Consider the following 16,806-nt stretch of genomic DNA (forward strand, 5'->3'; position numbering starts at 1 on the left):
ATGATTTAACAAATTTATCACCAAAAAAGTGGCATTTATGAAACTAATTCACAAAACAATTTTAACAATTTACAAAAAAAAAAAATTAATAAAAACCCTGCATTTTTTTGTTAAATAAGGTGCTGCACAACAGAACTGTAAAATATTACGGTCATAATTTCTTCAAGTTAAACCAAACTTCTATTTTGGCAGTTTGTCATGAAATTCTTTGATTTGCATTATGTATTTGAGGATAGTTTGAGTCGTGTTTTCTGACCAACTAATTTGTTCTGGATCGTGTGTTCTATGATTTAATACAAATTTATCATCAAAATTGTGTCTAATGAAATGAATTCATAAACTTTAACAACTTAATAAATCTTTTCAAATGTAATCAAAAGAAAACAATTTAGTGCTTCACAACAAAACTATACAGTATACTATAGTATACTGTACAAATAAAAACATTGATGGAAAAAAAACTTCCTTAAAATTATTATTATAATGTCAATTACTACTTTAGGAAGTACATTTTAGCATACAATAATAATAATTTCTTTAAATAAAACCAAGCCTTTATTCTGGCAGTTTGTCAAGAAGACCTTGCAGTGTGTATTTTATGATAATTCAAGCCATGTGTTTTTCCAACCCAATTTATACCTATATTAAGCACAGTCCACTTGAGACGGTACATCTGGATGATAATACCAGATGTCACTGACTACTCAGATGTCAAACTACTCAAAACCTGGATCGACAGAACTGTAAGAGAGAGGAGATGGGAAATTGTTGGCTTGCCCTGACAGCAATCTGAACGTCCTGAAAGAATCTTCTCTGAATTCAAGAGGGGCATCCCTTTACCTTGATCCTCACTCAAAAGCAGCTTTCAGATGGCCTCCAGTAATGTCCAGAGCCGTACGGAGGTAGCCGACTCATTTAAACCCCACACAAGTCCAGTATCTCTTCCTCGCTACAGCCTGACCCTCCTCCAGGGGGAAAAGACTCATTGCTATGCCAATCAGGTCTCACATCAACCACCAAGACTGTCTGTGTGAGGCACCATGCTGCCCTAGAGGGAATCTTGCTTTTTTTCTGGTCTCCTCTCCATTTTAATGGTCACCCTCTCCTCAATCTGACCGAAGTATAAATCTTCATATTGTACCACATACCATGGAGAAAATTCCTGCGCTATTCAGTCAGCAAACCTCGGAGACGTACTGAATGAGGAGATGAGAAAGAAACCCAGGGGAATCCCTGCCTTCGCTGGGAAAGGTCAAGACTGGCATTAGCAGCAGAGGTAGATGGGAAAGGAATATAAATGCCTCTGGGAAGGATCATTACTTGGAGAGTAGCACTTTCCAAGCAGGTTGATAACAAACATATTTTATTTATGGCACCCTAAACAAGTATCCACTAAACAGGCATCAATGGTGTGAGCATTTCACTCAATTTGCGACTAAAAATAGATGCATGCAAACTGTAAAATGTATTTAGGATACATGTGTTAATAAAAAGTAGGTTCCCACGAGTCCTGCAAGTCTTTTTTTATTATTTTATTTTCACATTTAAGGTAATGGAATAAAAAAAAAAAAAGTCTTATTTATCATTTTAAGAAGTCCTAAATTTGGGGCTTGAAATCAGGAATTGTGATACGACTTAATGCAGTGTTATTAAAAAATGTTTTATATATATTTTAAATTAGGTTTATTTTCATTATTTTCTGTTTTAATTTTAATTTTAGTTAAAGTATTGTGTATTTTTGTGATTTTTTAAAAATAAGCCTGTATAGTTGTTGCCTTTGCAACTAGCTGAAATAAATTAAGTTTCCATTTCTATCTTTTATTTTAGTTAACATTTATTTTAGTTCAAGAACACAAGTGGTTTTTTTACTTTTGTACTCGCAGATTCACATCAGTTGGCAGTTAATGAATAACGAGCATTTATGCCAGGCGACTGCTTATGTTCTACTGTTAATGAATTATGACCGTTTACTTTGTGGTGTTTATATTGTAATTAGTGGTGTCAAAATTAGCGCGATTATTTTTTTCAGTTTAACGCGTTAAAAATATTTAACGCAATTAACGCAGGGGTGGGGCTAGGGTTGGCCACCCCACTCACAACTGCTGCTTCTGTCTCTTTTTTCTTGACAAGAAGTGCATTTATTCAGTCGCAAAATGTCTTTATGACCACATAATACAGAAGACGTTTCAGACGTGTGCTCCAGCTTCACTTCAGCGGCAGGCGTGAGTCAAACAAGCGCGGAAACTGTACTGTGCTCACAGCGTGTGCGGCGCTGGCATCTATCCTGGAGCAGGATAGCAGCCCAGCACTGTGTCCCTCATCTAACACCCGATTCAACTCGTCAGCTCATTAATAGAGACTTTAAGACCTGAAGTGGGTCAGAAAAGGTGAAGAGAGTTGAGAGAAAATATGATGCGTGTCAGATCCACGTCACGTTCAGCAGCTCTTAAAGAAATAACACCCAAAATAACCTAATAACCAGATGCTGTGGATGTCTATTAATCAAAGGACAAAGGAAAAAATGAACTTTTATAGCTTTAAGGATTCATCTATATTTAATTTAGAATTTAGTGTTTGATAACTTAATTTCTGTATATTTCTGCTGAAGGGCACAGGTAAATATGACATTTATTATAATGGGTTTATATGAAGATTGTTTTAAGTTCACTTAAATTAGAAGGTTTATTTTTTTTTTTTAAGTCTAATAAATGTTAAAATTGATAGCTCTCAATTATACTCTAATGCTGAATGGCTGTAGTCAATAGTTAAATATTAGGGGGGGGGGGCAATTTAATAGAGAAATCAATAGTATTGGTATCAGTGATACTGGCCTTCAGTCATAAAAAAAGATGCCATTAAACAAGTATTAAAAAATATATTGTCTATGTTGTTTGTACATTAATTGGAAGATTGAATGTGGAATTATTGCAATATAAAAGTATATTTAAAAACTTTAATGTTAGGTGGGATTAATCGTGATTAATTTCAGAAAAATGTGCGATTAATTAGTTAATTTTGTTTAATTGATTGACGGCACTAATTGTAATATGTTTTAGATGGCTGTAAGAATGTATATTTTTCCCCCTCATCTGTTGGAATGAGCAGCTGAATGTAGCAAAGACATTTCAATATAAGAGTCTGTGTATTTAGGGCTTGTCTGTAATTACTGTAAAAAAAAAATTTCTGTTTACACAATGAACTGCATCTGGTACTTATTTCAACATTTAAAATATAAATAGCTCCATAATTATTAAATAAATAAAATTTGATGCATAAATATCCAGAAACTTAAATGTATCTTTGTTTCCCTTTATTACTGTAAAAAAAATTTTTTTTCAAATTAGAAGTGTCAAGCCATGCACTGAGCTTAACTTTAACGCCCGTTTCACACCGCAAGCGTGAGCGGCGCGTGAGCAGCGCGTCAGCGTAACTACAGCGTCACTGCAACTGCAAACTCGCCAGAGTATTCACACTGGAAGCGTTTGTTCAGCGTCACAGCAGCGGTTCCAAAACGACATATTTCTTTACAAAGACAACTATAAATTTGTTTTTAGAAGTTGGTCAGTTATAAACTTGAAAGTTTTGAAGTCTTGGGGATTAGCGTGTAAATGGTCAACAACAAAAACATCTCCTATCATGTGGTTTCAGTCATACTCAAATATAGAAAGTGCTGTTTATACTGTTTTTTTTTTTTGTTTGTTTTTAATTATTATTATTTTTTAATAATATATACTTTTACCCATATCTCCATTTCTTATAGAAGCTGTCAATAATGAATGAATAATGAATTTATTATGAAGGCCTACTGTATATACTCCATTGTAACTTAATATCCTGAGCAAGATGAATTGTTCGTTGTGAGTTTGATAAAATGCTTTAAGTTATAATTTGCTTATGGCAATTAAAAATGAAAAACTAGTTAAAATGGGTAAATATTCTATACATATTTTTAATTGTTCATTTTCTTTCCTGACATACTTCAATTCGTCTTAAAACACACTAGACATGCTTATTCTGTGCATTTTTAGCACGTTTTGTGTGAAATATTTATTTTGTCCATCAAAAGTGTGCTGTCACTTTAATTGAGCGTGAGCGGCGCAACAAAAATAGACTCGGCGCCGAAACCATTGCTGCAGCGCTGCTCACGTGACGCTCCTGCTTGACGCTCACGCGCTGCTCCTGCTCCCGGTGTGAATGCACTCATTTGTTAACATGGGCGCCGAAAAAAATACGCGGTGCTCACATGTGAAATGTGTGGAGATATCAAATTCTTATATAAGATGCATGTGTAAAAAGCTTTTTTCTACTAACGTGAGCTTGGGTTCACGGCCCTCACAGGTGTACTGCCAGCAGATGAGCCCGATAAGATCGTGGACCCGAGCATTAGCCATCGTGACCACCGTCATGGGGTGAAGCTTTTCTTGGGTCGACTGCATTGAGAGGTAGACGTCAATTTTTTTGGTTGCAGTTGTACCAACATGGCCCTGAAACAGAAAAGTTCAGGAAATGTTTCTAGAAGCAATTCAATTGAGTCTTGTTGCATACGCAGTAGACAAAGGGTTTGAATCTGGTTTGTGTCAGGCTACGACTCCATTAATGATCTTTTTTTTTTTTCTCTCAATTTGTCATTACAACTATAAAAAAAGCCCCAAAACAAAAAATAAATAAAATAAACACAATCAGAAATTACATATTTTTATCATCTATAATATATCATAGATGATAAAAAAAAAAAAGAAATTAACAGAATCAGACATTTTTATTATAAATAAGTAAAATAATAGGGCTATTGCTAATATCACTAATATCACAACATTAAAATAACTGGGATGTATTTAACATTTTATTGGAAGTGGAAAAGACTTTTTGCATTCCTGACAATTTCACATCACAGAAAACAGAGTGTAAAAACAAGGATCTAAAGAGCTGGGGGACAGGTGATAGAGACAGCTGTAAGTGATGCACAATGACAAACTACACCTAAAATCTCCAAGACTGTCAAAAAATTAAAACGGCAGTCTTTCTCTTTTCTGCGAAGGTGTTATAGCCTGGAGCTGATCCTAATGCAAGGAGACAGGAGAGAAACCTGCGTGACACCAGGCGTTTCTGTTCTGTGTTTAAGAAAGAGCTTGCGTAAAGGGTGATGAAAACACTCTGTAAGCCATCCCAAAAACGTTTTCAAATTGTTTTGATTAAATTAATTCTGCCATTCACTTAAAGCTTTACATATTTTTCAACAATGTTTATTAATGGTGAGGTCTGAAAATTGAGTATGGAAGTGATTTCTAAACCATGTTAATTTTTTTAATCATGTAAGAGAGGAAGGGTTAAGTGCTGCATGATGACCAATTAATAATGATCAGGGTTATTATAGTTAACTAAAATAGAAACAATAACCATATAAAAAAATAATAATATATAAATTATAAAATAAATAATTTAATAAAAACAATCATTTAACTTGCACAAAAAATAACTAAAAATGAAATACAAATTAATATAAACTGTACAGACATATTAAAAAAATGATTAAACTACTAAAAATGCCCAAAACACACAATAAAACTAAAACTAACTAAAAATGGAAAAAAAATACATAAAAAAGACTATTTTAGCTAACTAGCCAAATTATATATCACACACGGAGGCAAATGGATGCTTGTATTTTATTTCTTTAGAATAAGGGACAGGGACACTTACTAAGAAAGTACATTTTGATCTCAAGTTGACTTTGAAAAACCTCAGTATTTGAAGATAATCCAGCATGTAATTTTAGAGGAAAAGTGCTTAGTGTGGACACAAAAGCACTCACCTTGCCATCAAATTTGGAGTACTCGTTGAAGGGGTTATTGAGCTGCTGAGGACACTGTTCTAGTCGCAGCGAGAGTGTGGATTTACTGCCTGTGCTCCGGGGCCTGTCCTTAAAGTCCTTCTTTTCAAAAAGCGAGCTCAAGTCGTCTGCTACAAAAATCAAGACAGAAGAGCAACATATTCAGAGGACAAGAAATAAAGACCAGAAAACGAATGCAAACTTCTCTTTCGTGTGCGGCTACTGTACCAGATTGAGACGAGCTTCTCTCTTTCCACTGGATGTTTTTGCACTTGATCTGGTTCTGTCGTTCTTTCCTCAGTCGCTCCAATCTTTGAGCTTTAAATGAAAAGACTTTCATCTGTTAACATTGAAGTGTAATGAGGTCACACCACTGACAAAGCGGTCAATGAAAAACATTTCACGCATATTATGATTGTGATTAACAAATATAAGGGCTGAATTCACCTGGTGAAAAAAAAATATGCAAGGGGTTTTGATACATTTTAAGTGATGAAATTTTTGATTAAAAATGCAGGTTATTACTAGACTGATTATTTAAATATTCAAGCACGTGTCATTAACAAATCAATGTCAAACTTTAATCCACTATTACACTAATCTTGGTTTTCTTCGTCAATAAGCAGCCACAAAAGTGTTTGGATGAATCTCACAAACAAATGATCAGGTCATATTTCAATTAAAAAACAGTATATTTTGCATAAAGAAAATGAAGTTTTTTTGGGATTGTGACATTATTTTCAAGACAATTAAACATTTCCCCCTCAAAAACCCCATTCTCATTACTGTAACATAGAAAAGCTGCTAATCCTGTCTCAATTATTGTTTTAAAAAAAAAATTAAAATCAACATGAATTAAATCTAAAATACCACCTTGATGTATACTTTATACAGTTACTTTTGTACTTTACAAATTTAATTTAATATCATATTATTTTTCCCCATTACAGTAATGAGAATTTTTTAATGTCATGAAAATGTCACAAAGAAAAAAAAATGAAAATGAACGGTATTAAAACACTCTATATTGCGACTATTACAAATATTCCAGAACATCTACACAGAAGTACAAGACATTTTCCATTTACTTCATGAGGTCTACAGTAGGGATGCGCGGTATACCGGTACTGGAAAATTACCGGTATATATTATGTTTCAAACGGTACGATATCATAATTTTGCTCAATCCGGTATTTCATACGCTGCTGTTGTGAAGTGCACCTGTAAGTGGCAGTGCTTCCCAAATTGCTCCGCAACCGGTAAACGTGACAACAGAACAACGCGATCAAACAGATGAAACTCTATAAACGCACTCAAAATGAATAAATAAAGAGAACAAAAGAAGTGAAATATGGCATTACTTTGCATTCAAAACAGATGACAAAGGTGAACGAACTGACCTTACTGCACCTGTATGCAAGCATTGCTATAAATCATGTGCCACAGGAGGCAACATATCAAATTTTTTAAGCATTTGTCGCTTGCTCATCCTGATCTTTTCAGAGAATTAAGAGATCGACAGGTGAGTGCATCATTCATAAATTCAGATTTAATTTGACCTTTTATTTACAACTGATCAACGCACATACAGATGTGATACAGTAAGTGCAAATGTGTGTGTGTGACGCTAGAACCAGTGAAGTTTTGGTCACGTAATATATGCACTTGCATTTCATACAATCGAATATTACTTGAATTTGAATTAAGCAAGAGTTTTGCTATATTAATTTTAGTATCAATAATATGAAGGGAATTCATAAAAGTTTCTGCAGTGCTGCCGACCGCTAATATGAAGCAGCCGAGAGAGCGCGAGAGTGAGATTTATATTTAATGCTTTTTCTTTGGCTATCTGAGTCTGAAAACAATAGAGAGAGAGAGAAATAATAACGTGATTTTGACTATTACTTTGACTGTTAGAATAACACTTTACAATAAAGCAACATTTGTTGCATTAATTGCGTTACTTCAGTTGTTTTGTTTTTTCCTTCAAACTCAGTCAAAATGTAACCTATATTCCCGGTAGGTTTGTTACATTTTGAGACATTTTGTTTGCGCTATGCGTTTGAACTGAAAAGATAAGAAAATTTGAATACATTTTCATTTTATTACTTCAGTTATATATATTTTATCTTAAAGGGTTTTCTCTTATACTCAAGTCAAAAGTGTTTTGTTGGTTCTGGAACTTCAACCTGAGTGGTCTGGGACGCTGCACATGAAGTTTTTGTTTTTATTTTATTTTATTTTTTTGATATGATATAGTAACCACAAAGCATGAAAAAAAGTACTCTATTTGCAAATATGCAAAGGCAAACACTTCATGCATTCTCAAATGTGCCATACTGCAATTCATAATGCAACATTAGACATGTGAAGTAGCTCATACATAGATCTTTGCTATTTCACAATGTGTATGTTAGACTGTTGCTTGCCTGACAGGAGTTTTGAAGTTTTACAATATTGAACACTGTTATTAGTTACAAGATAATAGACAGAATTTTTTATTTTTTTAATATTATATTATTTGTGTTTAACTTTATATTATAGCTACATGAGTCAAGACATCCCATTTTGGTGGCTGCATCAAAAGTGATTTTATATACATAATCATATCAAATAAAAGTGTAGTGTATATTGTTTCAAATAACTTTGTCAAAATGTGGATTAAATGTTCCAGTCATTCAGCGTAACATATATATTACTGTAAAATGAAACAACATTCTTATTCTGACAAAAAGTGATTGTTCTAAATGTATCATTTCGATTTATATTTTAAATTATATTACATTTTATAAATTTTATTATATTTTTTTTTTTACCCCTAAAGGTTGCATATTAGTACCCAAAATGTACATATTAGCCACATATCGGCCCAGAGACAGCTTTTTTATACTTTTTCTTAGTGATGATTCAATCAGTATGTAAGGGTCTGTGGAACCTGGTTGGAATTCAACCCCATTAAAAAAAAAAAAAAAAAAAAATATGTAGACCATTTAAAGTCATGAAATAATTATAAAAAAGTCTTATATCCAATTAAAGAATATCCTTTTGAGATTACGGAATTAATTGCTGAAATTCAAACTGAATTTGATTCACAGATAAGATTCATCAGATTCGTATTGATACTTTCAGCACTGTTTCCTGTCCTGAACACTTGCTTACCAGCAGGCTCAGGTCTCACGAAACTGTCTTGTCGTCCTGGGCACAAGTTGTTCAGATGGTTCATAATAAAGAAATATTTCAAAGATCCCCCTCCCCAACAAAAGCATCCCAAAACCAGCGCTAAGCCACATCCATTTCATCAATGTTACAAAGCTAGAGTGCAAGTGATCATCAATCCCTAGCCCAGGATTAATGTGCATTTCAGAACCTGCCATGACAAAACATACTGACTGAAACTGAACCACTCCAGGAACAAACCTCAGCATAACCCGGCATCAGTATTTCAGTCTTTTTTACACTGACCAAAAACCTTTTGAACAAGCATAATATAATTAGAGCCTCACATAATTATGGCTAATTCTGCATTCATAATTGTCAAATTGTTCCCTAAGCAAAATATAGGTATAACTCACCTGTAATGTGAGAAACTGACTGTTTTCCATACGAAAAAGGTTTGCTTTGTGAAATTACTCTTAGAATTTAATTAGCGAATCACTCGAAGATATTTCAGTATAAAGCATTATGTGTTTGCTGCTATCTACTGCAAAACATTGTCACATTTGTTGAGATATTCTCTGTAATAGATCAATATCAAAACACTAAAACTAACTTGTGCTCATACTGATGATTCTGAACAGGATTAATACTGAAAAACAAGGAGAAATCATCAGATAAGCTTACAACTGATTCCAAAAGACAAAAGATCTAATTTCACTGGAAACAATTTTAGCACTGGAAACAGGTTTGCAAAGGCAAGATCGTCTAAGAGTACAAATCAATTTCAGTCAGTTGCCATTCCCAGCTAACAAGCACAATCAGATTAACCCTTGATCACAGAAAAGGAAAATCAGATAATAACATAACATTAATTCCCCCAAAGAAACATTTAATTTGAAATGGTACCTATTGAGATCAAAATGCTTTTTTTTTTGCAATTTCCTTTTCATTTATGTAAACATTTATCGAGCCCCAATACAGATCATTTTTTCCTGCTCAATTCTGAGTGGCTGGTACAGTAAAGACTAATGTAACTGCATTAACAGGAAAGCTTTGAGGAAAAGACGAAGCAGCAAAAGGATACAGTGTTTAAGTCCAGCCTAACTTTCTGCTTTGTTTTGCTCCAAGGTTTCAGCCTATTGATAATCAGTAAGCAGCAGGGACGGGAATAGTAAAGAAACTAACAATTCTGGCTTTGATTCAGATTCCACTTAAAGATTCTGGTTCTTTGAGGATTGCTTTAACAATTCTTTCAGGTTTTTTGCATAATCACTATTTAGGAAGCAATTCTTTCAATTGCAATCAATTGCATTTAGGGCCTTCAGCAGCCTGTCGTCAAATGAGTTCAGATATAATACAAAAATCAAAATACACAGAACCAAAGAACTTCCTCAAATGCCATATATTGTTAAATTAATAAATGTTTTAGATCAAAAATAACTTTCTGGCCTGCAGAGGTTCCAGAACAGCTGTCGGAAAAGGATCCAGTTCTCGATACCTAGCCCTAATAAGCTGTGATTTCTGTCCATTTGCAAGCCATGCAGCAGTTCAGATGATGACCAGACAAATGCTAATTGATATAATGATAACATGCTACACTTGTTAAGACTTGTTTGTTCTTGTTTAACATCTTAAAAAGCAAGTTATAGCTGTATTTCCTGTTAGAGACCTAAATGGCTTCAAAGGTCACATTTCTCAGCATCATCAACTGAACTGCTTTAAGCAAAGCTATACAGATAGAAAACACGTTCAGAGAGAAAGAGAAGTAATCATGGGCCGACACCGCAGAGCAAACTGAAGCAGAAGCGTGCAAGGTTACGTTTAGGCCGGCATCCCATTAGCAGATTTTCAACATTGAGCATGTTTGATATTATCAGTTAGTAAACTCTGGTAGTGACCAATAAGCATCTTATCACACTGAAAAACTGACACGCCATTGTCATGCTTATATCTGATCCCTCTGCAAAAAGCAAAGCCACATACTGAAAATGCTGAGAGCGCAAGATAAGCATGAGCACTCTTAAAGAAACAGTTCACCCAAAATTGAAAACTTTGCTGAAAATGTACCACCACCATCAAACCAGATTTGGAGAAATGTAGCATTACATGACTTGCTCACCAATGGATGCTCTGCAGTGAATGGGTGCCGTCAGAATGAGAGTCCAAACAGCTGATAAAAACAACACAATAATCCACACCACTCCAGTCCATCAATTAACAACTCGTGAAGCCAAAAGCTTGTGTTTGTAAGAAGCAAATCAGTTAAGGCATTTTAACTTTAAACTGTTGCTTCTGGCCAAAATTTCAGTCCATAATCCATAATAACGCTTGCTCTAGTGAAAAAGTCCTCTCTTTTCCTCATTTCAAAATTTTTGCTTAAAAACAATGCTTCATCTATGCATATTTTTCTCCTGATTCAGACATGATGACTTTTCACTGGAGAAACCTAATAATAGATCATGGGTTGTTATTTTAGCCATATTTTTATTTTATCTTATTATAGCTGGAAACAACAGTTTGAAGTTAAAAATGTCTTGATGGATTTGTATCTTACAAACACAGTTTTTCGCTTCGCAAGACATTAATCGATGGACTGGAGTGGTGTGGATTATTGTGATGTTTTTATCAGCTGTTTGGACTCTCATTCTGACGGCACCCATTCACTGCAGAGGATCCATTGCAAAGCAAGTGATGCAATGCTACATTTCTCCAAATCTGATGAAGAAACAAACTCATCTACATCTTGGATGGCCTGAGGGTGAGCAAGTTTTCAGCAAATTTTCAATTTTGGGTGAACTATTCCTTTAAGTTGTTCTGAGTGACATGATACTGGAATTTCTAACTTCAATACAAAGTCTTTAATAAAATAAATAATCAGTACCATTTTCGATAACACACTGAAAAATTGCCACAACATTAAGAGAATAAATTTGGGCAGTGATTAATTATTACTTGAAAGAGGTAAACCCTTGAACTGTTATTCTGGTGAAAAACTACAAGGAAGCCTTTCATGTTTCTGTGACAGCGGGTTTACAAACGGTTCTCATTCCAAATCTAGCAAAATGCTGTAATCAAACAAATGTGTTGGAATTTGCAAATGTAAAAATAAAGCGTACCTGGGCAATATTTGCTTTTCTGATCTCATTTAACAATCTTAAATCCAAGTGTGAGAAGTTTGTGGGCGTTTCATCTTTACCTGTACCAACCACATCAGTAAGCTGGATTCAGGGCCCAGAAAGCAGAAAATCCTGAGAGTCAGACAGCTACTTGCCTGTGTTGGAGCGCCGTCGGATGCCAAAGTCCCAGCTGGAGGTGATGTCGACAGACTGAGAGAGATCGCAGGTCTGGCCGTCTCCCCCAACGCTGCCATCCCCAAACGATCCCCCGGACGAGCCTCTGCCAGCGGATGCCGCAGACGAATGGCACTTCTCCAGATCCACGTCATGGTCGATCAGGACCATCTCGCACATCCCGGTGTCATCGCTGGTCACGTGCGACTGCCGGATGTGGGCCAGGATGATGGCGGGGTTGTCGAGGAAAGCCATTCTGAGCACCAGCCCTTCGCCCCTCTGTCGCTCTCCGGTTCTCCGTCCGGATGTGCTGACCCTCAGTCGGAGATAGAGGCTGAAGATTCCTCAGCGATGCAGCGTCTTCTTTTCCTTCTTTTTGGGGTTATTTTCTCCTCTCCATGGTTGGACATGGATGCCTGCCTAAAGAGTAACCCAGACCAGATGTTTAATTATTAAGCAACAAATATCATACGATGACTTGAGAAATATAAATACCATATTAAAGCCTACTGTATATGCAATACTTGATATGCAACATCTACATGATCAAAACTTTGCTGAAAATTCTGCTGTCTCTACAATCTACTACATGCCTTCTGTCGTTCGATTGATAGTTTATTATTTGTAGTAATTAAAAGCATAATTGTAAAAACATTCACCTTCATCTTGTGGTTCTTTCTGCTGTGAAATCTTTACTGATTTTTATAAAGTAAATGCAGAATTAACTTTTATATTGTTAGTATTTCAAGTTGAACATTTACTGGACTGAAGCAACTTAGGTTTACTAGATTATCATTTTTTAGAAAAATCATGTTCACATGCGAATATCAAATATGATCATCAGGCTTTTGAATAACGTTTATTTGTTCATCTCTCAATCATTATTTTATTGCATTGCATTACATATTTTGAAACTATCGAGTTTTGATCATAAAATTAAGTATTTAAATATCATCTTACTAAGATATAATTGGGAGATATAGAATGACATGACATTTATATGCATTATAAGTATTCTGTTATATTGTTATAAATTTCTGGCTGATTTACAAGCTATCAGAATAAATTTTTTGCCATATAAATAAATAACAACATCTGCAACAAATTGCAGATTTCTGCTCAGTAAGCTGTGCAAAAAAGTTACAAATTTCAGTAAACTGTTCCATTTTTAAACATATTATTTCATATGTCAGGGTTTACAGGAGTAAATAGATATTTAAATTAAAATAAATATTTGCTATCCATTCACGCCATCACATCTTACAAAAAGTTCAACTGAAATCATTCATTCAACAAGTTTAGGACCAAATCATGAAGGACACACACAGGTATAATGGATAAACCAGTTATCCAGGCTCTATTGTTATTCTTATGAGGATGTTTACGATATAAACACACAGTAAAAGCAAACTAACTAACTTACTAACTAGTCACTAGCTGTCATGATCGCTCCTGTCACCGGAAACCAAAACAACAACCTAACTAACTAGACTAGGACATAAGCAGGGACACCCATACCATATTGTTACACCACAAGTTAAAACGTTTTAAAAATCTTGATTTGTAAACAAAATGACAAATGGTGATGCTAAAATGCTAATTAGCCAGCAAACTAACAATTTCTGATCAATAACCACATTAACTGTATTCGTTTTGAGGACGAGCGGGTCACAAATGTACTCTCGTTGCTGTCTGAAATGAATAAGATTACATTTGGATGATATTTTAGATGAAACACACGTAAGTAAGAGCTGAGTGAACGCGCTAGCCAGGCCCTGCTAAGGCTCGTGCTAATCTGCTCGATAAGCCTCAAACATCAGCGCATCATTACCTTCATTCATGCCTATAACAGCGGCTCAAACCATCACAGACGCGCCACGCCGTCTGAGTGAGGGACTGACTGTACTGTCTCATTTCATAATTATGGAGATATCGTCCCAAAAACAGAATAAATGTGTCTGTTTACTCTGTTGTTCCTGTGTTGGTGGTCCAGTAAGCTACTTCCTGCGGATTTACCCCTCATACCGGAAGTACACAGCTCTGGGAAACACCCTCCAGAACGAACGATGGACAAGACAAGCGGCCAATCAAGACTCAGAGAATGTTAACAATAAATAAAGTAGATAGACAGACAACGAGATTATTTTATTTTATTTTATTTTATTTTATTTTATTTTATTTTATTTTATTTTATTTTATTTTATTTTATTTTATTTTATTTTATTTTATTTTATTTTATTTTATTTTATTTTATTTTATTTTATTTTGTTTTGTTTTGTTTTGTTTTGTTTTGTTTTGTTTTGTTTTGTTTTATTTTATTTTATTTTTTTTATTTTTTTTATTTTTACCTTGTTCCTTTTAATTTTTCTCTTTACTTCTTTATTTACATAATTTATTTCATCAAGTGGCATGTTCAAACTTCACATTATACAGTATCTACAATTAACAACTTTGCTTTGTAAGTATAATAGACAATAAAAAATAATGGACGGAGTTAACATTCAAGAGCACATACATCAGGTTTGTAACAGAAGTTCACAAAAATCCTTCACAACATGATATAGCCTAGCTTTATATCTTACGATTCAGACATTTTCATAGTTTGTTAAACAAACAGAAAGAGAGATATACTGTTTGTTATGAAGTTTTGGAGTAAATAATAGGCTATGACATTTCTTAAAATGCAAGATACACTATTTACACCAGACATTGCAAAATTACAGTGTAATAGGGAAAAATAGAATAATATGTACTAAATAAAAGAATTCTCCCACCACTGTAAATGCAATATTTATTTATTTATTTATTTATTTTTCTGTAAAAACTGAAAATGTGCCATTTTACAACAGGGAGATTTTTTATACTTGCTCCGTTCCTAAAAATGACTTTTGCAGATGCAATCAATTTAATCAGACTGATTCAATCATACATGATGTATTTGACTGGAATAAAATCTGATACCTTAGATGTTACCACATTAAGTATGTTTTTTAATTATATAATTAATTAATTAATTCATATTTATTTATTTATATTTATTTACTTATTTTCTTGTTTGTCTGTTTTTGTTTGTTTATTTATTTTTAATGCATATACAAATTTATATGTGATTCTTTACTAATTTATTTTATATCTGTGTATAATATCGTGTTTTTATGACATGATGAAATCAAATTTATTGCACCATGGATACAACGGTTTAAAAAAAATAAAAAAATAAAAAAAATGAAAATGTGCAGTAGTTATTGTAATGATCAGACATGAACAGATCTATAAAAAATTAGTTTAACCTGTAGTTAGATTGATTAGAACACCTACAATGTTACTGTTTAAATTTATTTGTTTGTTCATTTGTTTATATATTTACACCTACTTGTTTATTAATTTATTTTATAGTTATTTATAATTTTGTGTTTGACCTGAACAGATCTATAAAAAACATTAGTTTAAACTGTTGCAGTTCGATTGATTCAGTCATATTGATTCAGATCATTTAGATGTATTCACATGAAGCATATTTTTGAGGTTACCTGACAAAACATTTTTGAATTAATTTATATGCTTGTGTACCTATTTATTTCTTGGCAATGACATTATTTATTTATTTGCTTATTTTTTGTTTGACACAAGTGGTAGTCTGCAGCAAATGACAATAAAGTTCTATAAATATAAATAATGTTCTATAAATAAACACTATTTTTCAGGTCGGGGTAAGATATGTTTTAGAATTTTACATTTCTGTAGATTTACATTTTTTAAATATATTTTGTTTCTATTTATTAAAAAATTAATATTATTTAATATTATATTATTGTAATATTATAACTAAATACTTTTACATGCAATCTTTTAGATGCTTGCCATTTTAGGTATTGTTTTATTTTAAAATAATTAAATCTATTTTATTTGTATTTATTTTACATTTTATATTATTCAATATTATTATTATTATTATCTATCTATCTATTTATTTATTTTATATTTTGCATGCTACCCATGTACATTTTGCTGTTTTCGGAATTAGTTTTTTCATAAGTGTGTTAGTGTTCACATTTCGTTGAATGACACCTTGCATATGACAACCTACCCCATACCGTGTGACAACATATCCCTCTACAGGATGTGAGGCGTTTTAAATAATTTCTTTTTTTTTTTTTTACTGGACAAGTGTTAAATAGGTTTTAGTGCTCAAGGCCCTATAGATGGACTTTTAAAACCACACTGTCCTGCGAAGCTGCGTATTAATAAATCATTATTAAGTTGTATTAACATGGACAGCAATGTGAAGAGTCGTTTTAAATCTAACTTTGCCTGAGCCTCGTCCAGACTCTGGACATATAAATGTATGTAATGGTGAGCACAGATGCACACTTGCAGACCCCGGGTGGGCGGAGCCGCCTGTCTGCACGCTGTTGTGCAACACTGGGAACATCATCAGGAGGAGCTGCTGCGCACGAGACGCACACAGGAATCCACACGGATATTCTCACAACCCATTACATCTGCTGTAGATCATCCAGAAGAGCGCGA

The 16,806-nt window shown here is 33.7% G+C and overlaps 1 protein-coding gene across 2 annotated transcripts in view; it reads right to left on the minus strand.

Annotated features, from left to right (window-relative positions):
* mapkap1 (MAPK associated protein 1) overlaps positions 1 to 14,287 on the minus strand; it is a 42,498-nt gene extending 28,211 nt beyond the window's left edge. Inside the window, exons 1-6 of one of the 2 annotated variants that reach the window (XM_058775897.1) lie at positions 14,108 to 14,287; positions 12,258 to 12,696; positions 8,990 to 9,025; positions 6,059 to 6,148; positions 5,813 to 5,961; positions 4,312 to 4,484 (exon numbers count right to left, since the gene is read on the minus strand). In XM_058775897.1, coding sequence (XP_058631880.1) covers positions 4,312 to 4,484; positions 5,813 to 5,961; positions 6,059 to 6,148; positions 8,990 to 9,025; positions 12,258 to 12,531 — 722 coding nt within the window. In that variant the 5' untranslated portion in view covers positions 12,532 to 12,696; positions 14,108 to 14,287. The remainder of the gene's footprint in view (positions 1 to 4,311; positions 4,485 to 5,812; positions 5,962 to 6,058; positions 6,149 to 8,989; positions 9,026 to 12,257; positions 12,697 to 14,107) is intronic. The other variant, XM_058775898.1, reaches the window with a different exon arrangement.
* Positions 14,288 to 16,806: the final 2,519 nt, after the last annotated feature.

This window comes from Onychostoma macrolepis, chromosome 05 (assembly GCF_012432095.1).
Source record: "Onychostoma macrolepis isolate SWU-2019 chromosome 05, ASM1243209v1, whole genome shotgun sequence".
NCBI classification, from domain to species: Eukaryota; Metazoa; Chordata; class Actinopteri; order Cypriniformes; family Cyprinidae; genus Onychostoma; species Onychostoma macrolepis.